Source organism: Saccopteryx bilineata, chromosome 2 (genome assembly GCF_036850765.1).
Source record: "Saccopteryx bilineata isolate mSacBil1 chromosome 2, mSacBil1_pri_phased_curated, whole genome shotgun sequence".
Classification (NCBI taxonomy): Eukaryota; Metazoa; Chordata; class Mammalia; order Chiroptera; family Emballonuridae; genus Saccopteryx; species Saccopteryx bilineata.
The window spans coordinates 282,050,497-282,076,997 of record NC_089491.1 but is presented as its reverse complement, the minus strand read 5'-3'; the positions used below and the strand labels follow the sequence as shown (position 1 = coordinate 282,076,997).

General features: G+C 39.7%; 1 protein-coding gene and 1 long non-coding RNA gene across 8 annotated transcripts; one reads left to right on the top strand and one right to left on the bottom strand.

Moving 5' to 3' along the window:
- Positions 1-465: 465 nt before the first annotated feature.
- Positions 466-25,918, bottom strand: GORAB (golgin, RAB6 interacting). Of its 7 annotated transcripts, XM_066261122.1 has the most exons (6): positions 25,783-25,918; positions 20,131-20,488; positions 11,887-11,988; positions 9,657-9,797; positions 5,052-5,216; positions 2,090-2,209 (listed from the first exon to the last, which is right to left on the bottom strand). In XM_066261122.1, the coding sequence occupies exons 1-5, from the start codon at positions 25,841-25,843 to the stop codon at positions 5,090-5,092; spliced, it is 789 nt and encodes a 262-aa protein (XP_066117219.1). In that variant the 5' UTR covers positions 25,844-25,918; the 3' UTR covers positions 2,090-2,209; positions 5,052-5,089. The 7 variants fall into 7 exon arrangements, with proteins under 7 accessions (XP_066117217.1, XP_066117218.1, XP_066117221.1 ...); XM_066261120.1 differs by lacking the exon at positions 5,052-5,216 and having other exon boundaries at positions 466-2,209; XM_066261121.1 differs by lacking the exon at positions 5,052-5,216 and having other exon boundaries at positions 466-2,209; positions 25,749-25,859.
- On the top strand, positions 17,950-20,232 carry LOC136325937 (uncharacterized). Its single transcript, XR_010729334.1, has 3 exons — positions 17,950-18,139; positions 19,710-19,821; positions 20,161-20,232. It is a non-coding gene; the product is annotated as an uncharacterized lncRNA (long non-coding RNA).
- Positions 25,919-26,501: the final 583 nt, after the last annotated feature.

Here is a 26,501-nt window from a genome sequence, read left to right as displayed (position 1 = left end):
TAAGAGACACATCGAGTGCCAGGAACTGCAACTTGACTATCCTGTTAAGTTAGGAGGGAACCAGAGGCCAACATGACATAAGTGAAATCTCTGGCTCTCAAACCCCCCATCTGTAAACGTAAGACAATTATACATCAGAGGAGCTCCGAGGTCCATCCATCTCATTTATTTCATGGTTCTCATTTCTTCGTGTACCTCACACGATAAATCTCAAAGTCCTTATACTGAGTATCAGATTGTACCTATCTGTATTTGGCAAATATTACAGAACCTCATTTATTGATGAATTTTCCCTAACAGAGTTTCATACAAAAGCAGATGATTAGAGTTTCATCCAAAAGCAGATGATTATGTCTACCACACGGAGCTTCAGGGGGCATTGCTGTTACACTGCTCAAGCATGCGCACTAAATTGTGAAAATTTTTTTGAAAGGTAAATGAGAGGCCACAATATAAATGCATCAGACTTGTTTTATTCCTTAGAAAAATAGGCAGGTACTGGACAATGAAGCTGTCAGTCTTTATGTATGTCATTTATAAATAAAAACACAACTATCTATCTATATAAATGCTTCTGTTTAGAGAAGTCAGTCATGGAAGGCTGTAATTTTAGGTCAAATTACAAAATATAAAAATACAGAGATTGTCGAAATTACCAGAAAATATCCTCAAACAAACTCATTTAAAATTTTTTTCAGAAATTACTATGGATACAATATTACAGTTGTCCTTGTCCTCTTTTATTTCTTGTTAAGACTTAAAATGCAAGACTACTGTTTGAAACTTCTGATAAATCAGAATTTAATGTGATTCACAGACTTTTGTGACAAAACTACAATATTTACATATTCAAATATAGCACAATGTAGTGGTCAAATATTAATGGTCATTAATAAACTATTAAAAGTAATTAGAAAACCATCATTTTAACAACTGAAATGCTTTATGACAGGATAATTTATATCCAACATATACATACATATGATATTTACAGGTAACTTGAGAAAGAAAACGTGTTTTTTCATAATGAGAAGTAGCAAAATCTTCATTATTATGTTGAGCCTCCCTGTAGGAATACTTTGTCAAAATTTAACTAATATCCTGATTAAAGAAAATATATTAATAGTAAAATTATATATATGGCATATTTACATATACATATTTTTGTGTGTATCAACTAATCAAAACTCGGGCTATAACCTAAAGCCTCTTAAAAGGAAAACTGAAGACAAAAGTCATGTTGGCATAAGTGTCTGGTAATTTTGGAAGTGGTGTTTTGTAATTCTAGTAAGAGCCAAGCAGATAATAATCTGGTAAGTTGTTTCTTGTTCCTCTCACATTTAATTTTTGTGTCTCTTTACTGATGACATAGAACAGGACTCTGTCTCAGCACTTCTCTCAGAAGTTAAGTGAGTTTGAGGAGGTATTACCATTTTTCATTTTACTTTTCTATATTTACCTGGTCTAAAAACAGTCATAATGATATAGTTTTTCTCCTGCCCTTTCAAGTTACTTGTTTTCACCCAAAATAAGGGTACACTAAGGGAACTGAACCAAACTCAAGGTGAACTATGCCCCTATGTATAAAATTATCATTTGACATTTCAGAATGGTCAAACGTTATTATAAAACTAATCATGTATTCAAAAATTAATACTGTTTTAACGAGGTCTTGGCCAGAGCTCACGGCATGATCTACGACAGGAAGTGTGCTGAGTACCGCAGTATCTGAACACAGCACAAACGGGCACTTCACGTGGATGGAGCAGCTGGCCCAGCACTGACAGCAGCGCTCCCTTCCTGATCCAGATGCTCTGGGGGGAGAAGGGGCGTGCTCCTAGGATCTTCACATTGCTCATCTCCCTCTGAGGAAGCAGCTGGTTCTCCATGCCTTTTGTTCTGGGCAGATCCTGAAGCCATGCTGTTCCCGGAAGGCTGGGCTGGCCTCTCTCCCTGGCCCTGCTGTGCCCCTGCTCCGGCCTCTTGCTCATGCAGCAGGCTCTCCGCCTCCGCGTCTGGCCCCAGCGCCGCCTCCTCGGCCTGGACATCCAGCTGCCGCATCAGCTCCTCCAGCTTCCGGGCCTTGCGGAGCTCATTCTGCTGTATGATCGTGCACAGGTGCTCAGTGAGCTGCTCTTTAATGTCCGTCTTGCGCTGCAGGTCGAGCTTGGCTGTAACATACTCTGCCTCCGCCCTGTCAAACCGCTTCCTGTGGGGACAGGGACAAAGATCCGCACGTTAGTTTTCCATCGCAGAAAGGAGGGCTGAGAAACATGAATTAATCTCCAGAATTGGGGAACAATATATAATGAAGAAATGGATAGTAATGTTTTATAAACTCTTGTCTACATGTTAGACAAACGTGGCTGTTGCTGCTGCAATTTCCACAACACCCACACCTGGACTCTAATATAACAAAATTCTTCTTGCACTCATTTCCTCTTTCCAAGGCTGTGCATGAGTGAAAGTAGGTTACGAGGGTTAATTCAGTGGTGTTAGCTCTGAAGGGGAAAGCCCTGGTTTGCAGCCTTTGTCAGTCTCTGTAGTATGAATACACCACCACGGCCAATTCCAAGCTATCAATGTGACTGAATGCAGAATTGGGAAGAGATACACAATATCTGCTCTCACAAACAAGTGCCAGCTAGCTCCAGCACACAGCTGGTTAATTTTGGTTTTTAAGTAAGAGGAGGGGAGATAAGAGAGATAGACTCCCACATGTGCCCTGACCTGGATCCACCCAGCAACTCCATCTGGGCCTGATGCTTGAATCAACTAAGCCACTGGCTGCGAGAGGAGAAGAGAGAGAGAAGTGGGAGAGCGAGAGGAAGAGAAGCAGATGGTCACTTCTCATGTGTGCCAACCAGGGATCGAACTCAGGACGTATGTATGCCGAGCTGATGCTCTATACACTGAGTCAAATGGCCAGGGCCAGAGCTGGTTAAATTTATGAGTGGTAAAACAGTAAGAGATGAGGAAGATAGAAAATCAGTATCTCTATTACTTAAATAAAATGTGTCAGGGTGACATTAGTTGAAAATATAAGTTTCAGGTACATCTTTACAAGACATATGTGTAATTCCACTGTGTGCTCACCACCCCAAGTCTAGTCTCCTTCCATCACCATATATTTGACACCCTTGAACCCCTTCTAATTCCCTCTACTTTCATTTCCCGCATCTATGTTGTTTACTTGTTGGTTGCTTTTTGTTTTATACCCCACACAGAGTGAATGAATCATATGGTTCAGGTCCTTTTTCATTTGACTTATTTCACTTAGCATACTTCCAAGATCCATCCATGTTGTCGCGAATGGTAGTATTTCATCTTTGTTTTATGACTGGGTAGTATTCCATTGTACATATGTACCACATTTTCTTTATCCAATTATCCAACTTAGGTTGTTTTCATATCTTGACTATTGTGAATAATGCTGCAGTGATCACAGGGATACACATAGCTTTGCCAATAAGTACTTTTAATTTTGGGTGGCAGATATCCAGAAACAGGACCGCTGGGTTATAAGGTAGCTCCATTCTTGCTTTTTTAAGAAACCTCCATAGTGGGGGTTTTTCAGTGGCTGCACCAATCTATGTTCCCACCAGCTGTGTGCAAGGGTTCCTTTTTCCCACATCCTTGCCAACACCTGTTACTTCTTGTCTTATTGCTGACAGCCATTTTAACAGGTGTGAGGTGGTATCTCATTGTGGTTTTGATTTGCATTTCCCTTGTAACTAGTGATGTTAAGCATCTTTTCGTATATCTGTTGGCCATCTGTATGTCTTCCTTAGAAAAGTGTCTATTCTGGTCCTCTGTTCAATTTTTAATTGGATTTTTTCTTTTTACTTTGAGAAATCTGTATCTCTTGATTAACTGATTAGAAAAGGAGGAAACAAATCTGGTGAAGAATACAGAGAGTGGTTGGGAGGTGAATATAAATGGGATAGAGCACACCCAGCCAACGATACTGGGTGCAGGCAAGAAGGAAAAATCAGGTAGAAGAGACAACTTCAGGACATGTTTAAAACAGGCTTCTCCACCTCGGTGGTGCTGGCAACCTGAACCGTAGTATAATTCTTTGTGTGGGGAGCTGTCCTAGACATGGGGGGTACGTAGCATCAGCACCCACCTTGATGCTCCCACTACTGCCAGGAGCAAGCACCCTCTGGTTGTGATAACCAAAAATGTCTCCAGAACATCACCAAAGGTCTCCAAAGGGGCAAAGTGTGCCATTTGGGAATCGCTGGGTCAAGCTGCCCTCCCCTTCTCCAGTCTGCAACAACAGACTGCTGTTAGACTTTATCAGAAGTTTGTGTATTTACAGAGGTATAAACCCCACAGGCGGGTCATGCCAGTCATATCTGAAGTGACCCTGCCATTCCGCTGTTTTCTTTTTCATCAGGTTGATACAAAAAGAAACATTTTATATTTGTTCACTGTCCTTTGCCTTTTCTCTATAATTTGTTGCTTTTCTTTTTGCCAAGAAAAGAGTTTGACCCCCAATTACCAAATAATTATCTCATTTAATTTCCACCAACAGTTGTGAAGGCCACAGTGCCTTAGCTGTTACAATTACCTACACAACTCAACATAGTAATTTCTAGTACTAGAGTTACAGAAAGAAAAATAAAAACAAAACCCAAACACACAAAAAACAGGTGTCTCTCCTAACACAGGATTCTCTGTCTTTGAAGGAAATCTAGTGAAAAAATAAAGGGCTTTGACTTCCGAGAATCCAGAGTTCTAAACCTGCCTTTGCCATTTGCTATGTGTGTACCTGTTCAAGACATCGGGGTGTGAAGAACAGAGACCAGTCAGACCAGCACAGGTACAGAGCCAACCCAGGTTCTCCCTCTGGAATTCTGGACTCGGAACACTGAGACTGAGTGGAGGGGATTGATGTAGAGTCACAGCTGGTGGCCATATTGGGCTGGGAGTACGCTAGGAAAGCAGAAGTGCTCTAGAGAAACTATGGTGTCTAAGCACTGAACAGGACAGCATTTCACTCTGATGACATGCCTCTTGTATCCTGCAATAAAACCACTTTTTACCTGAGCTGCTGTGACTGGGGCTCCGCTCTTCACAGGGCTCATCGTGCCAGGCCACACTGTGAACCTTGCTTAGCCTGTGGAGTAGACGTTCTGGAGTTGGTAGTTAACTCTGTTCTAATCAGAGATGCCCCAGGGTCAGCATCATGAGTAAAAACAGCCAGGTTCCTGGGGAAAGGGTTGGAGAGTAGGCATGCAATGACTGAGACTCCAGTATAGTGACCTCAGGTCGTTTCTTCAGTTGAGTTTTGGTTTATTTGTAAAAGGGTGATGATAATAGTACGTCATAGGAACGTTAAGGATTAAATAATGTAAGTAGGGCAAGTGTCTGGTCCAGTGCTTGGAAACTCCCCAAAAAACAGAACTTGCCCTCCAAGACACCAGAACCCAAGAGCACTGTCAGCGCACCACTAAACATGGACCTAAACCAAAGCCGTGTGAAATGTAAGGATCTGGTATTTACACTTGAAAACTCTTACATAACACTCATTATATATATTTTTTACTGTCATCTAGTAAATATAAGTGAAAAAACTAGCTGTGTATTACCATCTATGTTAGCAGAATTGTTCTAAAGGAGCTCTGTTGGCTACCTGGATCCCTTACTTTCATTCCGCGTAACATAGCCTGTTTATGAATCTCTGGCATCAAGCTTAAGAGCCCCTCTATAGGTATGTGCATACCTCGCCCCTTCCACCCCCCAAACTCACCCCTCTGCAAGCCTGTGCTCTCCCCCAGCCCGTCACAGTCAGCGAGGAGAGATTTACTGACCAGACCCATGAATGCTGAATGGAAATTAAACTTTGTAAATAGGTCCCCGGGTTTCCATCGATCTTTCACCCTGGATAAATCACTGATGATTCTGCATTCTGTTTATTTATTTAAGTCCTTTTGGCCAGAAACATGCATATATATTCTTGTACAGAGTGATTTATGTTTAAAATATTGATTAGTTTCCCAAACTGCACTACAGGCCTGCGGGTCAGGTGGATGTACCAAATCAGTATGATGACACACTTCGGAACAGAATAATAAGTGCATTATACATAACACAGTAAGAGCAACTGAACTGAAATGGAGTAATAGAATTATTTTGTTATTTTAAAGGGACACTGGTTCAATGAATGTTATTTAAAGGATTCTAGAAACTGTCTTGGTTTGGTTATCCCTACCATTTTTTTAAAAACTCAGTCATTAACCCTTGGTATACCATTAGGGTCCACTGGTCCACTTTTAATTTGTCAGTTACTTTTATGAGCAATCGTAACTATTTGTAAGTCCAACATATCATGACTTTTTAATCTTTTCTTAGAAGTCTTCCAGAGAACAAACATAAAATTTACTTATATTTTAAAAAGTAGAATAAAACTAATCATATTTTGCAATTACTACATCGGTCTATTGGATCCTTTTATAAATATAAGATACATCATCAGATCATTGGGATAAGTGTTTTTTCTATAACTTGTAACATTCTGCCATTTCATCACCCTAGGAAGTGCTTCCTCATTACTCACAAAGTATTCCTATTTATGCTAAAAATTTAAATAATAATAAAAAAGAGAATGATGAAATGACCTAAAAGGAGGAGAATGAAATAAATCATCACCATTTAATTTCCTTACTGTGTTGTCCAAAGTATGACTTCACCTTTTAGGAAGGTACAAAAGACGGGACACCCCTTATTTGTAATCTGCTGTCAGCTTTCACTGAACACAGTTAAGGATTAATATTTTTTAATTTTCTGCCTGAGTGGCAAAGTAAAGAAAATTGATGAAGACTTTTTGTGGTTATTAGATAAATCAAAAAATAAATGTTCTGGCATGCCAAAAAACAATCCCCTAAGGATATTTACTTCCTAATCCCCAGAACCTAGGGTCTGTGAAGGAATAGTGACCCCCCAACACCTTGATTTCAGACTGTGGTTTCTAGAAAATGTAAGAGCCAAGTTCTGTTGCTGTAAGACACCCAGTTTGTAGGAACTTGTTGGAGCAGCCCTAGGAAACCACAGATGCAGACACAGACCGTCTAGACGCTAGACAGTGAAACTGATCGTGTAAGTGAAATATTGGAGTAGGAGTCTTTGGAAAAACATCCTAGATAAATTTTCTCAAACTCAAGAATCAGTGAGTGAAAACAGGATAAAAAGAAAATGTCATATTTTATAGTTAATCATTTGAATAGGAAGAAATTTATCACTCAGTATTTTACAAGCATCTGGACCGCCCTCTGTCACTAAAAGAACGCAGTCACGTTCTTGCTGCTTTTTCTAAGTTTTGGAGTCAAATGTTACTTGACACAGAGAGGTTTGCGATGCCTACATTATCATTATAGTTTCTATTAAAGCTGTTTTGCACCATCCCTTTTATTCTTACTTCAGTATATTACTCATGAAGTGACTGAAAGTATTTATGCATATACTTACCTCTAGGTGCCTGTGCATGTGTGTGTGAGGTGTCTGAAACACAGATGGCCAACAGTGAGAACTGTCCTTCCCAGTCTACCGAGGGTTAAAGACCTATTTCCCACGCAGTCACTTGAGCTTATAAGCCAGTCTGTGCAGCGCAGCGCGGGGCGGCATGGCTACTGTCACCGCCAAGAGCAGCAGCAACAGCAGCAGCAGCCGCCACTGTCACGCCACTGTCACATGGCGCAAAGCGCTGGTCTCCTCCGGGGAGCCCGCCTTGATGCTGTTCTACAGAAGCCAACCCTGCAGTGAACTCTGACCCAGTCAGTGTCCCAGAACCTCCTGTGGACACCACACTGTACAGGGCACTGACTACATTAAAAAAAAAATCATGGAAATCTCCCACAGAAATGAACTATTCTGGGAATTAGTAGAAATCTAGACCATCAGATTATATTGCTAATCTATAATTTCTCACTAACCACACAGATATAAGTTTAGAAAATGTCTTAATCTTATGTATGAGTAAGATACTATGCTAGTTCTAGCCACAAGCATCTGTAAGGTTTTTAAAAGTAGCCTCACACATGCACTAGGGGAGTCATGTGCAGTGATGTCAGTATCAATACCATGGAAGTTGTCATTTTTAGATCGTTAAGAAATGTAAAACAATTTACCATTAAAAATATTTTTATTATGTAAAAATTTACTAAAATTTCATTACAAATATTTCTATATTATGGGATGTTTTCTCCTTTAGCCAGGAATTTCACCTTCCCTGTGATTCTTTGAGGCTAAAACTATGAAAAATTTAAAATATCATGTTCAGTGTACAAAAACATCCTTTTCCAGACTCCTCTAGGACAGAATTAAAACAAAATCAGATGATTTTCTGTTGAGGTCTCCAGAATAATTTGAGTTATTCATAGAAAGGACCACAAAGGCACAGAAAAATGTTCTCTGGAAACCCTAGTTACAGAGAATAAAATGTGCTAAACATCGAGGTTTAGCTTCATCTTAATAAAATTGTGGTCACCTCCTTAATGACCTTATTAGTAGAAATCTGGAACCTCTAGTTATCACCTACTTGATGGCATTAATTTAGGCAACCCATTAAATGTAACAGCATATGGTCAAACAACAATTACAGAAATCACAGAGACACCACAAACCTTTCTTAAACAATAAACAGTGCATTAAAAACCACAATCAAGCATTTCCGCTTTATTAAATTGTTATATAAACATTCTGATACTGTGGTTTACCCTGGACTAATGAGGCGTTCTGATTGATTTCTAGTGTTACAGAGAAAGATACAAACCTGAGTGATCAACACAGTGTTCCCTTGTGCAGAAAGACAAGCTGAGATGATTAAAGCGATGCTGAAAGGGCTGAAAACCCTGAAATTGGACTGAATTTTTTGCCTTTTTATCTGCTTGCAAAGTTCATGTAATTCTTTACATGTGTTAGTTCATTCTAAAAATACTCCATGATAATTTTTTCTCTTAAAGAAAAATGCAAATGGTGGAAAACCAAGGAAACACGTGATAGTGAACCATTTTATACAAAATATAATCACAGAAGAAAAAAACTTCAAGCTTTCAAAACAGTGATATTTTCTTTAAAATACTCATAGGCTTTAAAAAGTAAACTAGATCTTTCTTTAATGAAAACTAGGCTAATCGCTAAGGAGCATCCCAATCCCAATTTCTTGCCCTGGCTGGATAGCTCAGTTGGTTAGAGTGTCATCCTGATGCAAAGGTTGCAGGTTCAGTCCCCAGTTGGGGCACATGAGACAGGCTGATGTTCTGTCTCTCTGCACCCCTCCAAACCAACTATAAATTTAAAAAAATTTTTATAACAGAAATAGCATAGATTTGGCATTAGAATTATAGTTTGGGGGCAAGTCATTCAGATATTTAAAGAATTCCAAACATGACATACCTGATGCTTTAGCAGGAGAGACTAAAATGTAAATAAGTAATGCAAGAAATACTCTAACAGGAATATGAACAAGGGTAATGGCCAGGGCAAAGAGGGGAGGCCGCTGACACTACTACTCCAAACCAGGAATAAATATAGCTCCTGGTATGTGGTTGTTATGAGGCTTACATGATCACACACATAAAAGGTCCTGACCTAGTGAGCAATAAACATTAATTATTGAACTGCTTATTCAGAATCCAATTCCCTGAACTCACCGAGCACTTGAATAGTCCAGACTGGCCTGGTCAATCCGGTTCCTGAGGATGCCAATGTCAGCTGACACCATGTCATCCAGAGCCTGGAGCTCCTTCTGGATCCTCTTTAGTTTCATGGTCTCTGCCTGAGTTCTCTTAGATCTAGAAAATTAGGAACATAAGAGGAAAAATAACATTTTTAAACCACAGAGCCATAGACAGTGTAAGTGCAAAAAGCAAGCTACTATATATACAATATGAATAAAATGTTAATATCTAAAAATTAGAAAAAACAAGAAAAATTAAAATCAATCAAATGCTGGCAACATTTTAGTATTTCTCCAAGACTGCGCTTCTTCATATATGAGAGGAAAAGATCGAAAAAGACCTAAAAAATGTCAATATAGTTCACTCATAGGTCCATCTTCATTCCATAAAAACAAGAATAAGCACTACAAGACTCTATCTGTGTTCTTTACATTGGAATGTCAAACACAGCTTTCCAAACCCCTTGCCTTAATTTCTTGCTAAGCCTGTTGTCATTTGTCTGATCCTTTGACCAGAACAGACACCTGCCTAAAACACTGTTTCTTTGTATGTCTAAAAACAGCTATTTGGTTTTAACTTTCTTAGGACTCATGTCCTTAAGCTTCTATTGCTTTGATTCCTGTTCTTTAGGCAAAACTACAGGTCTTCAAAATTTTTTTTTCTAGGGCTTAAAACCAAGCATTTTTTTTCTTATTTAAAAGCATATCCAAACTTCATCACCTCTCAGTCCCCTCAGCGCTCCCCAGTAAGAAACACTCCCCAGTACATAATACACTTAAGAAACAATCAACAAAGACAGAAGCCAACTTTAATCATGATTTCACTCATTTCAAAATTTCACATACATTCTCATGGGAGAACAAAACTCCCATATAAAATAGTTATATTGCAACGTTTGTTCTGACTTCTGCTCCATTCGTGCATTTACCCTTGTTGTCTGCCTATAAAAGTGAACAGTATGATTCTTTTACTGAAAGCACTGTACTTCACTGTCCATTTACTAATAATCTAATCAGGTAATATCTCTTCACATTTCTGTCTATGTCAGTGTTTTCTGTCTTAAGTCGAAATCATGAACAGAAGAACAAGTGCTAAGTCTGCTTTTGTAAAATCCGGCAGAACCTCTCAACCTCTTCCAACCTGAAGACTAAAATGTTTGCAATAATCACTTTCCAATAATCATGCTTTATTGAAACATAAATTCAGTAATTAGCATTATGTCCTGTGCTTCATGAAAGATCAGAGTATACCAGCAGGGGGAAATCCTTACCAAATATGTCCTGTACCGCGGCAGGTGAAAGTCTGCACCACTCCTCTCCACACCTGCCTGTCCCTCCAGCCCTCTTCCTTCCCCTCCCTGATACATACGCCAGCTTCACTCAGTAACAGTTTTGCCCAACTTTTCTGGAGACCTACAAAGGAAATGCCACTGAATAGTTGCTTGCCTTTCATCCTCGCTGTTGTCAGTCACTGCTTTATTGACTGAGCTTGGTTTCCTAAGGCCATGGCACATTAGCAACTGCCACCCAAAAGTGCAGAACAGGTGGGTGGGTGAGGGCGGGGGAAAGTACAAACAGGAGGGAATGCTGCTGCTCAAGGCCAGCACAAGGGATCTCGGGACAAGGGACCTCAGACACATGGACACTGGGGGGTGAGCGTAAAACAGAACTGCACACGGCCAGGGGCAGTGCTCACAGTGGGGACCTGAGCTGTGGATAGAGGGTTGTTATATCAGGCATCTTCTATTGGTAGGGGCAGGGCAAATTATTCAAGAAAAGTGTCCACAGGAAACACAAGATTTGTGTATGAGTCACTTATGTGGAACAATCTCACTCTACATATCAGACGACGAAGGCCCCTTCACGTCAAAATGAAGACCGGCATTTGTTGTTAATTTCCTTAGTCTGATTTCCTGCTCCCTTAGGGATGCGTAGATGGTTCAAGCTGAGAACACCGATGCTTAAGCTTTCACTGTACCTGTAGTGATAAATTTATTGTGATCTATGTTTAAAAAGTCCTCCTTATTGAATTAACATGAGAATTTCAGGAGTATTTATAAAGCACACTTTGTTTAGTTAGCCTTAAAAGTAATAGTTGTCGAGAAAATGTCAGTTTATTAGAACAGACATGGGAAAATAAATGTAAAGCATGAGAGAATGGGGCTGGAGGTTGCACACGACCTCTCCTGGCTGGGGTGCCTCACCTTTCTGCAATAGCTTTAGCCAAAAGAGCTTTCTTACGTTTATTCTTCTCTTCCATCAGCCGCTGTTCTTGTTGGAGGACTTCCCAACGAGATTGTTCTTGCCTAGGGAGCAAAGTATAAAAATGAGTTTCTGAAACCCCACCTCACACCTTACCAGTCTCAGTCCCCTATGTATAAAATTTAATCAGCCAGATTATGTATATATTTAAAAAGTCTTCTTGAAAGGAACCCATCTGCAGCTCATTATTTTGTTCTAATAGAAACAAAGACTATGATTTGAAGTAAATAAGACATATATGTCAGCTCTTTGAAATCCATTTTATGTATATAACATAGGAACCCACAAACTGGAAGCCAGAATAGTGTAGCATTTTTTAGAAGTACGTACAAAGAAACCAGTGTAAGTTAATTATATATTCTATTCAAAATGGAGAGCAAATAAATAGGTCTGCAGCTAATGCCATGTTGTATCTTTCAAAGTTCTTTTTAAAATCATTTTAATGATTTAATCATCAAATCACTTTATATCTACATTCTTGGGCACATGGAACATGTTTATAATAGCTGTTTAAATATTCTTTGCCTGATAATTCCCATCATTTGTGGGTCTGTTTCTTTTGATGACTTTGCTCCTGGTTAAATATCACAATTTCCTGCTTCTTTGTATGCCTAGATTTAAAAAAAAATTTTCTCCAGATTGAATGTGCATTTTTCATTTAAATTTTTAAAGTTCTCAATTATAGTTGATATACAATATTAATTTCAGGTGCAGAACATGATTAGACATTTATATAACTTAAAAAAGTCATCATCCTGACAAATCTAGTACCTATCTGACATCATATATAGTTATTGCAGTGTTACTGACTCTATTCCCTATGCTGTACTTTACACGTCTGGGACTATTTTTATTACTGCCAATTTGTACTTCTTAATCCCTTCATTTCTTTCATCCATCCCTTCCTGGTTGGCAACCATCAACTTGTTCTCTGTATCTATGAATTTGTTTTGTTTGTTTGTTTTTGAGATTCCACACAGAAGTGAAATCATAGTATGTCTTTCTGTCTGATTTATTTCAGTTGGTATAATACCCTCTAGGTCCATCCATGTTGTCACATATGGCAAGATGTCTAATGCTGCAGTGAACACAGGCATACACGTCTTTTCAAATAAGTGTTCTAGATTTCTTCAAATACTCAGAATTGGAACTGCTGGGTCATATGATAGGTCTATTTTTAGTTTTCTGAGGAATCTTCATACTCCTCTCCACAGTGGCTGCACCCGTTTACAATCCCACCAAAAGTAAACAAGGGTTCCCTTTTCTCTACATCCTCACCAACACGTTATTTCTTGTCTTATTGATTAAAGTCATTCTAACAGGTGTAAGCTGATCATTCATTGTGGTTTTAATTTGTATTTTCCTGATGATTAGTGATGTTGACCATTTATTATTCAACATCACTAATCATATCAATAGGTTGTGAACATCACAACCCATGTCTATTGGACACCTATTATGTTCTCTTTGGAGAAATGTCTCAGATCTGCTGCCCATTTTTTTAATCGGACTTTTTTATATTGTTACTTATATACTGCACATTAACCCCTTACTGGATGTATCATTGGCAAATATCTACTATTCAGCAGGTTGTCTTTTCGTTTTGTTGATTCTTTCCGTTGATGAAAGCTTTTTGTGTTTGATGTAGTCCCATTTATTTACTTTTTTGTTTGTTTCCTTTGCCCAAGAAGACATCCAAAAAAACCCTATTACTAACAGCAAAGTCAAATAATTCACTGTTTTCTTCTAGGAGTTTTATAGTTTTGGGTCTTATAAAGACTTTCATCCATTTTCAGTTTACTCTTGTATCTGGTATCAAAAAGTGATACAGTTTCATTCTTGTGCTTGGATCTGTCCAGTTTTCCCTTCATCATTTATTGAAGAGAGTGTCTTTTTCCCATTGTATATTCTTGCCTCTTTAGTAACCTTTTATTTAGTCTCCATGTGTTTTTCAATTCTATTCTTGTAACTAATCTAGTTCCACATCATTGTGATCAGAGGAGACACTTGGTATGATTTCAATTTTAAATTTACTGAGACCTACATGGGGTCTATCCTGGAAAATGTTTTGTGTACACTTGAAGAAAATGCATATTTTGCTGCTTTTGGCCCAAATGTTCTAAAAATATCAATGGAATCTGTCTCATCTTTAAGGCCACTGTTTCCTTGTTAATTTTCTGCCTGGATGATCTATCCATTGATATCACTGGTGTGTTAAAGTCCCCTACTATTACTGTATCATTGTTGATCTCTTTGTTTATGTCCATCTATACTTGCTTTATATATGTAGGTGCTTCTATGTTAGGTTCATAGATATTTACAAGAATTTAATCCTCTTGTTGGATTGATCTCTTTATCATTATGAAATGCACTTGTCTCTTGTGACAGCCCTTGTTTTAAAGTCTATTTTATGTAATATAATTGTTACCCCAGATTTTTCTTCATTTCCATTTGCTAAAATGTTTTCATCCGTTCACTTTCAGTCTATGTGTCTTTTGATCTGAAGTGAGTCTCTTGTAGGCCACACATGTATGGGTCTTGTCATTTTATCCATTCAGCCACCACCTCGTGTCCTTTAATTGGAGCATTTGGTCCATTTACATTTAAAGTAATTATTAATAAGCATATAGTTATTGCCATTTTATTGTCTTCTGATTATTTTTGTAGTTCCTCTCTGTTCCTTAATTTTGTTCTTTTCTTGTATGTTGATTGTCTATAATGTTGTGTTTGAATTCCTCTCCATTTCTTGTGTGTTTCTTAGAGGTTTTTGCTTTGTGGTCATCATGTGCTTCATATATACCAAACTATGTTTATAGCAATCTGCTTTAAGTTCATGAATGCTTCTGCTGGAACACATTCTAAAAATCAATACAATTTTTACTCCCCCTTCCATGTTTATATTTCTGTCCTTTTTCACTTCTTTTGTGTATGTGTAATTATAATTCCACATGATCTTTCCACTTTTTTAGCCTTTGTACTAGCTTTACATTTGGTTGATCCACTGCTTTTACTGTTTGCTTTTATCAGTGAGAATGTCTTTCTTTCCTATATTTTCTTACTCATATTTTTTTTATCTTTTCTTTTCTACTTAAAGAAGTCCCTTTGATATTTCTTTATTATATACGGCTTAAGTGTCTGTTTGTCGCTGATAGCTTATTGGTTGCTTGCGTAACTGTACTAGCCAATGGGGTGAGGTTGCCACGGCATTCAAATAGTCCCGCCTTCTGGCATGCCACCTCACAAATTGAGGTTAAAGACTGGAGCAATTATTATGCTGTTAAGAAATCTTAACACCAGAAGGGGTCTTTGCAATGGTACACGACTAGAGGTTCTCCAATTGAAAAATGTCATAATAGCTAAGTCTTTGACTGGCTCCTCTAAAGGTGAAATACATGTCATTCCAAGAATTGATTTGGCTCCATCTCAAACAGGGTTGCCGTTTCAATTGAGACGTAGACAATTTCCTGTAAAACCTGCCTTTGCTATGACCATCAATAAGTCTCAGGGCCAAACGCTTAAGCATGTTGGCATTTTTTACCTGAGCTTGCATTTGGACACGGTCAACTTTATGTTGCCTGTTCAAGAGTTCGTGAAAGAACGGACGTAAAATTAAAAATAATTGATGGTTCTCTGCAAGGCGAGCTTAAAAATGATGGAAAGATCTACACAAGAAATGTTGTGTACAAAGAGATCTTTGACATGTGAATTAACATTTTATTATTTAAATCACCTTTATTTATTGAGCTAGTGGTGGCTCTTAAGAAATGTACCACCAGTGGTTTCCTTCATTGCACTCTACTTTAAGCAATTAAGCAAGTAGAAGGGGGAAACCCCTTGGGGCACTAAGCAAAGGGGCGTCCTCGCCGCCTGCCCTGGGTAATTCAGTTTGAATTAGCAGACACCTTTGCACAAATCATTTTAATTACAATTTATAATATCTAGAACAGCGGTCATTTTGTATGACCGCCGGGCTTTCTAGTCTTGTAATACTGGTTTAGTGTTGATGAACTCCTTTATCTTTTTCTTGTCTGGGACTCTTTATCTCTCCTTTGATTCTAAATGACAGACTTGCTGGGTAAAATGATCTTTGTTGTAGGTCTTCGCCTTTCATCACTTTGAATATTTGTGCCAATCCCTTCTGGCCTGCAACATTTCTGTTGAAAAATCACCTGACAACCTTATAGGAGTTCCCTGGTACATAACTAATTGCTTTTCTTTTCTCTTGCTGCTTTTAAGATTCTCTCTTTGTCTTTAATCTTTGACTTTTTAATTATGATGTGTCTTGCTGTGGGCCTCTTTGGGTTCATCTTGTTTGAGACTTTGTGCTTCCTGGACTTGTCCTTTTCCTTCACCAAGTTAGAAGTTTTCAGTCTTTTCTTCAAATCAGTTTTCAATCCCTTGCCCTCTTTTTTCTCCTTCTGGCACCCCTATAATGCAAATGCTGATACACTTGATGTTGTCCCAGAGGTCCCTTAAACTGTCCTCATTTTTTAAAAGTTCTTTTTTCTATTCCAGTTGGATGTTTTCTGCTACCTTGTCTTCCGATCACTGATTCAGTCCTCTGCTTCATGTAATCTGCTGTTGAATCCTTTTAAGGTATCCTTCATTTTAGTTATTGTAGTCTTCATTTCTGACCGGTTCTTTTTTATGTTTTCTCTTTGTTGAGGTTCTCACTAAGTTCACCTATTCGTCCCATAAGTTCACTGAGAATCCTGTAACTAGTATTTTGAACTCTGTATCTTGCAGATTGCTGGTCTCCATTTTAAGTTTCTGGAGTTTTGTTCTGTTCATTTATTTGGAACATATTTCTTTGTCTCATTTGCTTGACTCTGTGTTTGCTTCTATGTATAATGTAGAGGTACTGTGTCTCCCAGTATCAGCAGAATGGCCTTATGTAGTAGGTATCGCAATGCTGCCGTCTTCCTGTTCACCTGAGCCAGGTGCTCCAGGGTTTCCTTTGGGTGGGTTGTGTGTGCCCTCCTGTTGTAGTTGAGCCTTGATTGCTGTTGGCTTATCAGTGTGTTGCAGGCTCTTTGTTGTGAGGGCTAGCTGTGACTACAGCAGAGACACTGTTGTGCAGGGGCTTATCCCATAGTGTGGAAGTCTCTTCAGCTGGGCTATGGTGCCAGCTAAGTTCACCCGTTAGGAGTGTAATCTGATCTGTGCAGCTGGTTGGGTGATGCTCTGGTGTGGTCTGAAGTTGGTCACTGGTTGTGTTAGTTCAGAAGACTCTTAGAAGGAGCTCCATTGCAGGCCAATGTCAGCCTACATTTGTACCAGGCTTGGAGTCACCTGGTTGAAACTACAAAGTGATCTGTAGTTGGCTGATGCTTGTGCTGGGCTTGGAGGTACCTGGGAGAGGCTATGCTGGAAACTGAGATCACTGCCACTAGTGCTGGGCTCGGGACCCTTTGGTGGACACCATGATTTGAGCTAAAGCCAGCCACCACCTGGCCACTCGATTGAAGCTATGTTCTCAGTCAACACTGGCAGCAGCTTATGCCAGGCTTGGGACCACTTATTGGGAGCCACAATGCAAGCTGAAACTAGTTGTCAGTTGTGTGAGGCTTGGGGCTGCAGAGCAAGAGGTACAGGGCACAGTGAGGACAGCTGCTTGCTTGGTTTGTGGACCTTTGTGATTTCAGGAAAGTCTCACAGCATGAACTGAGGCAGACTCCTAGTATGGAAAAGCTGCTGGAAGTGTCAGGGCCAGGCACATGAGCTGAGGTGAGGTATCAGGAACTCACCAGGGTGGGGCAAAAGTGTTCTGTTAAAGAATAGCTCAGATCTGGCACCTATTAGTACTGGATCAACAAAGAAACAGTGCCACCTGCCAGTGTTTCTGTCACCAGAGAGACGGCCCCTGGCCCTCCAGCCCTCACCGTGAGGCTAAGCAATCCACTCCCTCCTCCCCTGTCCCTGACACTTTTTGAGTTACTGCCCTAGCAGGCTTAGAGCGAGGCAGTGTATGAGTGAGCAAATCCTTGCACAGACTCCTCAAAGCCTAGGACTCCAGCAGTAAGCAGCTGTCTCCCTCAGGTGCAATCCTGTTGATCTTACCAGCCAGATGTGGGGACTCCTCTTCCCAGCACTGGTGCCCTGGGCTGGAGAGCTGGCATGGGTTGGGGCTACTCATTCCTCAATGGGAAACCTCCCCTCAGCTGAGACACCCGCCTGCTCCCTGATCACCACACTGTAAGTATGGGATCTGCCCACTCCAAGTCTCTGCCCATCCTGCCAGTCTTGTCGTATCTCTTTCTTTATGTTTTTAGTCACAGGAGTTCGTTCTGCTCTGCTAATACCTAGATGGTTTCAGGGTGGTGGTTCTATAACTGAGCTGTACGTTTGCCATGGTTGTGGGAGGAGGTGAGCACAGCATTCACTCACTCCACCACCTTGACTGGAAGTTACTCCAGAGTTTTCAATAGTGAAAGTCTCTATCATGTAACACCCTCAGGACAACAACCCATGTTTATTCCATTCATTTACTTACAATTTGCTCACTTCTTTCCAGCTCTTAAACATTTATAAACAGAGTGAAACACTATGAACTAAGACTTGAATGCTGGACCAGAGAAAAACTTCAAAGGTTGGAAAACAGGAATTGTCTTCCAATCTAATTTCCCATAAATTCATTAACTTGATGTGAACTGAAATGAAAGGTAATGACAAAGCTATTTGTTCCTATTACTGTCGTTTCTTACAGTCATTATATCAGAAATCTCTCTTCCCAGACCTAGTAACCATGTCCCAAATTACCCTTTTCTCTCCATCCCCACAGCCTCCACCCTAGAGCTCGCACTGGTCCCTTCTCATTTTTACTACTGCAGGCATGTCCTCACCAGATGCTCCAGTTCCATCTCGCCCAGCACCCCACCCCAAGGGTTCTGCAACACAGACACCTGTGTTTTCTCTCCCCATTATTTTGATCAGGGCCCCTGTCCTCCAGAGAGGCTGGTGGTACACCAATGCATCTGAGAACTTGCTAGGCAAGGATTCTCTGCTCCCAAGCCCTTTGATTCCTTACTATTCTCTGGCCTCTCCTTTGCCTCTTCCAGAGAGGTGCAATGTCAGCTTTGAGCATTCTTTGGAATACAGCTTTCCTTTTCCCTTATAACAGCTTCAGAATTCCTCCTTTTCAACAACAGCTCCTGAGATTACATGTCCTCTATGAAAATTCTCACAAGTACCTAAGAAAAGAATAGTTTCCCTCATGACATTCGACCTAAACTGCCCAAACTCACCCTCCATTTGTCTCAGGCTTTTGTTGGTAAACTACACTTCAAGACATTTAAATGTATGCACTTGTTCAATGCTGGTCTCGTAATTCACATAACTTTCTATCTCCTGTCAAAATAATTTCTGGGTTATGAACCCCTGGTGGGTGGGAAACACTTTAAACTCATAGTACAGAATCTGGATCAGCAGAGGTTTAAAAAAATCTGAGATTAGAAACAAAACTTTTAAAAGGAAAGACTCAGAAAATAGAAAACAGAAACAAATACCATTCTTTCTTCCCTATAAGCAATAATCCTGTAGGAAACAAATAAGATACTAAACAAATAGATATCAAAATAGAAGTCACACCGTAAAGAGTATCTGATTATATAAATTTACAAGTCATAGATTTCACAAGAATTGTGGCTAAACCAAATCCTGGAGGTGGGTTCAAACACAAACAAAATGAATAAGAATAAAAAGAAATCTAATGATGCAAGTTAATTATTTAATCAGTCCCCTTAATTTCCTACACTCTTTCCTTTAGCCGTCCTTGCATGTCTCTTCACAAGTACCCTTTTCCGGGCCAAGGGAGATGCAGTGTCTGGAAATTAAAGAATTCATTCACTTTGGGAAGGAGTACTTGAGAAATGCTTCTGGTGAGTATAAAGATCCTACACTTTGGGTTCAGAGAGACTTTCATGTGAATCCCACCTCTACTGCTTATTAGCTGCGTACTTGCTTTGGGAATACAATAGCACTTCTAAGTTCAAAATAGCTCATCTGTAAAGTGAAAATGATAAACTAAATAACATTTAACATATAAGGTGCCTAACACTGACTAGTCTAGAATATATATAGGTGGTATAAAACAGATAAAATGTTAAAACTACATCTCTTCAAAGCCCAATAGGAAAATAAGGTAAAATAGGAAAAAAAAAATCTCACAGATATATAGACTTACTAACAATTCCACTTTCTTCTTCTCCAATTTGCAGCCTGGCTCTGGAGGCACAAGCTCAGCACTTGTGTGACCATCATGGGAACTCTCAAGTCCCAGTCCCCTCGGGTGGCTTTCAGTATCCTGTGGTTCCTCCTCACCAAGATGAGAGGGGAGTGGAAAAGGACTAGGAGCAGGAAGGGCAGAAAAATGTGGCTTTTGATTCTTAAATCTCTGTTGTGGTACAGAAAGCAACTGCTCTGGAGGTAATCTGGTTGATCCATCTTGTAGTCCAAGTTTTTGGCTTTGTTCTTGAAGGGCTTTTTCTCGCTGAAGTTGCTGTCGACTTTTCTTGACAGGGGGACGCCTCTGTGTTTCAAATGGATCTGCATAAAAAAAAAACATAAAGGAAAATTCCTTTGTGTAAACAGCAAATAATATTTTATTTCTAAGAAAATAAAGGATTAACATTAAACTTTGGTTAATTCTACAAGGTTTTCTCCCCCTTCTCTATCTTAAAAGCCCAGGGGGAAACAGCCAACTTCCTGTAAAGTTTCAATAGTTCTTTAATCACACCGTTAATACTATAATTAATAAAAACTGCCCTAGCTCTCAATTTATCTTCAAGGAAATCCATTTGTCTGTAAAGCCATAGGATACAAAGCAAGGTTTCGTTTTCAACTTGATTTGATAATTATCAAAAGTATCAACTAATCTGACCAGGCTAGGTAAACAAATGAATTCTCTGATATGTCTTAAATTTGATTTATGGTTGTGTCTGCTCTCCTGAAATAAAATGGTGGTTGAGTTTTCAAATGAACTTCACCTTCCTTAAATATTAAAAGATCTTAAGGCAGCTCTGATACATAGGAAGATGCTAAAAACAAAGTATAACTGAATGAAGTCTCTTATTTCTAGAAATGCTAGTTTACCCTAAATTGTTTTCTTTCATCTTCCACTACAGTCCAAGGTTCTGTTCACCAAAGTCAAGTTAGCCTTTAATCAATGTATGCAAGCTAACTTTAATAGCAGCCTGATCAAAGCAATAGAAAAAGATAAAACAATTCAGAGAAATATTTTTAAAAAGCATTATAAAGTGAGCAATACTTCTGTCACACTTTTTGTATTGTCCCCGCCAGTATTAACCTTGTAGGGCAGACAATTGAAGAATTTAACTCATAATCATATTATACTTAATAAGACCTATAAATGATAGTCTTTGCAAAATGCCCAGGAAATAAAATTATAAGTCCTTGTAAATAAGCTCAGTTCTTTGCAAATGACCTTTGAAGCAAGACCAGCTTATTATGTAATTCTTCCAAAAGGGAGTTAAAAGCTCTAGAGCCACAGAGTTACTTCTGTGCAGCTCAGTAAACCTCAGGAAACTTAATTAATTGTTCCATACTTTAGTTTCCTACCTGCCCTACTTACCTCATAGAGTTGGTATAAAGATTAAATGAGATATGTAAAGAAAAGATTTTTTAAAAATAGATGTACTATCTAAAGTAAAATGTTAATATTGTTGACTTTAGCCAGAAACACAATGTCGTCTCCTGGATTTTGGAACAGGAACTTATTCTTGGCTATTGATCTTTAGTTACACCATTCAGAAAATATCACTGAGACTGCTTACCTCCCAGTTATACTCATTAGCTGAATTAATAGTGCCTCTCAAATTCTGTACTTCAGCTTTCATTTTACTTTTTATGTTCACAGAACCAACCTATGAGATTTATAATGCTAATATTTAACTCCCAAACAATAATCAAATCAGGCCACTTAAAAATAAAGCATATCAAAAAAACTCCTGGAACTAATAAGCCATTATAACAAGGTTGCAGAATACAAGATTAATACACTAAAGTCAACTACTTTTCTATGTACTAGCAATGAACAAGTAGAATTTGAAATTAAAAACACAATAGCACTAAAAAAAAACAGGTTGATATCTAACAATTTATGTACAAGAGCTATATAAGGAAAATGACAAAACTCTGATAAATGAAATCAAGAAACTAAATAAATGGAGAGATATTCCACATTCATGGATAGAAGACTCAATATTGTCAAGATGTCAGTTCATCACAACTTGATCTACAGATTCACTGCAACTGCACTCAAAATCCCAGCAAATTAGTTTGTGGTTACTGACAAACTAATTCTCAAGTTTACATGAAGAGGCAAAAGATCCAAAATAGCCAACACAATATTGAAGAACAAAGTTGGAGGACTGACACTACTTGACTTCATGACTTATTATAAAGCTACAGTAATCAAGACAGTAGGTAATAGTGAAAGACTAGACAGATATATCAACTGAACAGAATAGAGAGCCCAGAAACAGGCTTACATAAATAGTTAACTGTTCTTTGACAAAGGAGCAGAGGTAACAATAAAGAAAAATCTTTTCAACCAATAGTCCTCGTCAACTGGACAGTCACATGCAAAAAAAAGGAATGAGACACAGAGACCCAGACCTTACAATCTACAAAAACTCAAAATAGACCACATACCTAAATGTAAACCCCTAAATACAAAACTCCTAGAAAGTAGTACAGGAGAAAACCTAAATGGCCCTGGGTTTGGCAATGACATTTTATATACACCAAAGTCATTATCCATGAAGAAGATAATTGGTAAGCTGGACTTAAGTAAAATTAAACACTTCTGTTCTGCAAAAGGCAATGCCAAGGGAATGAAAAGACAGCTCACACACTTAGAGAAAACGATTTGCAACAAACACATCTGATAAAGAACTTTTAAATTTCTGTCAATCAAATGGGCATGAAGTGGTATTTCACTATGCTCTTGATCTGCAATTCTCTGCTTACTGACGGTGATAAGCATCTCTTTATATTTCCTCTTCTAAAAAATATCTATTCCTGTTTTTTGTCAATTTTTCTTTGGCTTATTAGTTTGCATACATTAGTAACAACTGGAAAATGTAATTAAAACATTGTAGATACACTGCTTTTTCATTTCCAATTTTGTAATTATGAAGCCATACATCCTATAATGTGTCATACACACACACCATCCACCTGTATGAATTATAAAACAATAATACACTTAGTAAAACATGACTAAAGTAGATATAACTTCTGTTCAAGGATAGAACATTACCCCTTCTTTTGCAACACACAGGATAATTGTATTTTCTGTCTTCCAGATCAAATGATTTGCTTTTCCTAATGAAATAGAAGTCGGAGTGACAAATAAAAGTTCCCGTTAATGCATATAGCTGTCATTTATTAGTGGATTCTGTTGCCAATGCTTAATTTTCAGTCTTCTCCTTCTGCTATGGTGAACTCCCATAGGACAGCACCAGGGCATTGTGCGGAATGACTTTGCAGAGCAGTCACCTGTCAACCCATGTTAGCCATAAAGCTGGTGTGGAAAAAAAACACATCCTTTATTTTACAAAATTGATGTTACTGCAGCTTAACTTGGCTTCACCTGATTTCATAATTACCACTACCTTTGAAAGCTCCCACATATTTTCCCCCTAACTTCCTTACCACCCTCAATTTTGTGTTTCATTCCTTGATTTTCTTTACAGATTTCCTACATTCTTAAAATATACCTGCTTTGTATGACTGATATTCTATAAATAGTATGGCACTGTATGTTCTTCTGCAACTTGCTCTTTTCATACATTGTATTTATGAAAGTTCCTGTTAGTGCATATAGTTGTAACTCATATATTCTCACTAGCTGTACAGCAGCCCACTGGAAGATTATACCACAATTTGTTTATCCACTCCCTTGTTAATGAACACCTGGTTTATTTCCAGCTTTTTAATATTATAAAGCGTGTTGAGAATATTCTTGATTCCCACCAATACACATATGGGTTTCTCTAGAGTTGTTATCCTTATTTTTCTGGTGACCAACTTAACTTTCATAGATTTAATAATATTTTTACAGTTGAAGAACAACTGGGAGGAGCCTTAAAAAGTAAAGATCCAGTTCTTCTAGTTCTTGACGTGAGAAATCCAAGAAGGCCGATCTGGATGATGTATATGACCATTACTGTGTTTGGCTGTGAGTATGCAGATACTAAGATGTTTTCTCTTCCTTGAGGTGATCACAGACTAGTGAGTTGGTGTCTATAAACATCTGGTTATAAAATGATAGGCCTTGAAATTATGGTCCTCCTACTTTCCCTCTATCCCAAACTGCAGTGTACTTCTACATAATCAACCCATTATTTAATTTAGACTTTTATATGAAGTGTTCTTTCCCCTGGCAAACTCACTTCTACTAACACATAATCCCTGTGAAATATTCCCCCGTTCCACCCAACCACCAGCAAAGTGAGGTTTTTGCTTGCTCAGTAGCAAGCTCCTGCATAACACCTGCTATTGCATTTTATAATAGTTTGTCTCAGTAGACTAGATACTCTTGGAAAGCAGGGGATGAGGCCTCGTTCATCTTAGCATCCCTAATGCAGAAGCTGATACCTTTAACTTCCGGTCAGACAAGAAGTAGTACTGGTACTCTGCACCTTGAATAAGTGAACGGATGGTGAACACACAGGGCAAGAGTGTGACAACATCAAGCAAGATAGTTGATTCCACACTGTGGTACAACTTTGATGAGAGAGTTTTTAAAGCCCTCTGGACCAGTCAAAATTCCCTCAATCTATATGATCTACATTGGCCCTATAAGACTAATTTACTTCCTTTTCTGCTTCTCAGCCCTCGATTAACCTCACACCAATGCTAAAAATGCATAAGCCTACCTGAGTAACATGCAATTTTCTCACAAACTCTGATAAAAGGAATGACAGGGTTTATTTAATTTCCTCCCAAAGTGCAGTGTATACCTTTGGTACCAAGAGTAGTATAAGTTCACAGAAGTTGTGTGCACTACCAGAGTCACCCAACAGAATTTTATGAAATTTCAACCACACCAACAAAGCCTAGTTCCTATCACCAAGAGTTTCTCACCAGGTATCAACAAAGTTAATTCCTTCATGAAAAGATAAAACAGTACAAGTCCATTCAAGGATTATAAAGCCAGAGAGAAACACAAAAGTTTGGATTGTATCTAAGTTGTGTGTATGTGCGTGTATGTATGTGTTTGTATACATATACTTACTTATTTCATATCTAACCTCTCAAAGACCCCTTTGGTTTGCTGACTCTCAATGGTTGAAAAGAACTGCAAAAATCATCTGGCAACCAGAAGCGAACGCAAGACTCCAGATGTGTCATGAAAAGCCCCGACGTTCTGCGTTAAGACCCCTGTGCGCCCCTTTCCCCAGTCATTGTCTGCTGCTATGAATTCATCACAATTCTGATACGGGGTCTGCCCCCTCCTTCCTGTACCCTGACCCCGATCCTCCAGCCGGGACCTACCCCGCCACCTCCCTTACAGGGGCCCCACGCTGTGGGCTCACCTCCTCTCTAGGGTTCCACTCCTTCCACGGGGAACAGTCAAACCCTGCCATGGATTCCTGAACTCTCTTTCCTGAACGTAAACCCCAGGGCCTGGGCCCGGCCCTCCGGTCACCGCTCCACCTCGGGAGCCCCTCAAGCTCGTCTCCCCATTTACAGCCCCACCCCCCAATACAAACTCCTTCCCCTCGTCTTTCCCGCCCCCTTCCCCTCCAAAGCTGCGACCCCGCCCCTTCGCACACACCCAAGAAGTCCATCTCCGCAGGCACGTCTGTTACCTTTCGTCTGCTTTAATCGCCTCAGCTCCGCCTCGGAGAAGCCAGCCCAGCCCTGCGCCATCCGCCCAGGCTGCCACCACCCTCAAGGGCGCCCAAACCTCAGAACCCCGACTGCCAACACGACTGCCCAGGCACATCCGGGTTCTTCCCCGGCGGCCAATCCACCAATCAGCGCGCCGAGTTTTGCCCCTCCAAGGCCCCCTGTGCCCGGCCGCAGGGTCCGGCTCCCCGCGAGGCTGTCCACGGCGTTGCCGGACAAACTGCCTAAAGGAAATCGTGGCCACGCAGACAATTCTTCCCGCAGACTTGGCTCTGTTCTCTTTCCCGTCTCCTTTGAGCGTTGTCTTAATCGCTTCAAGGGATAAGAGGGGGAAATAACGAGGGAGATAAGAGTGGAGGTAAACAGGCAGTTATGAGGTGGCTTCGAGTCGGCGGTGCGGAGGGGCGGGCGTACCTGCCTCGAAGGGGTCCTCTGTCAGCTTTGGAGGCGGGGCCCGCTACTTGGCCCTAACGTCTGCGCCCAGTGGCTGCTTGTACCCGGTCCTTTCAGCCCTGCGTTGGGATTTGCCCTGCAGGTTTCCTCAGGAGAATACTCAGCTTTAGATGTTTAATATTGAAGGGACATTACAGAGAATTGAGGTATAATTAATGGAAAGGGAGCAAACACCTTGAACAGGGCCTGTCTGGTGTCTCCCAGGAGTGTGGGGCTGGTGGCTTGT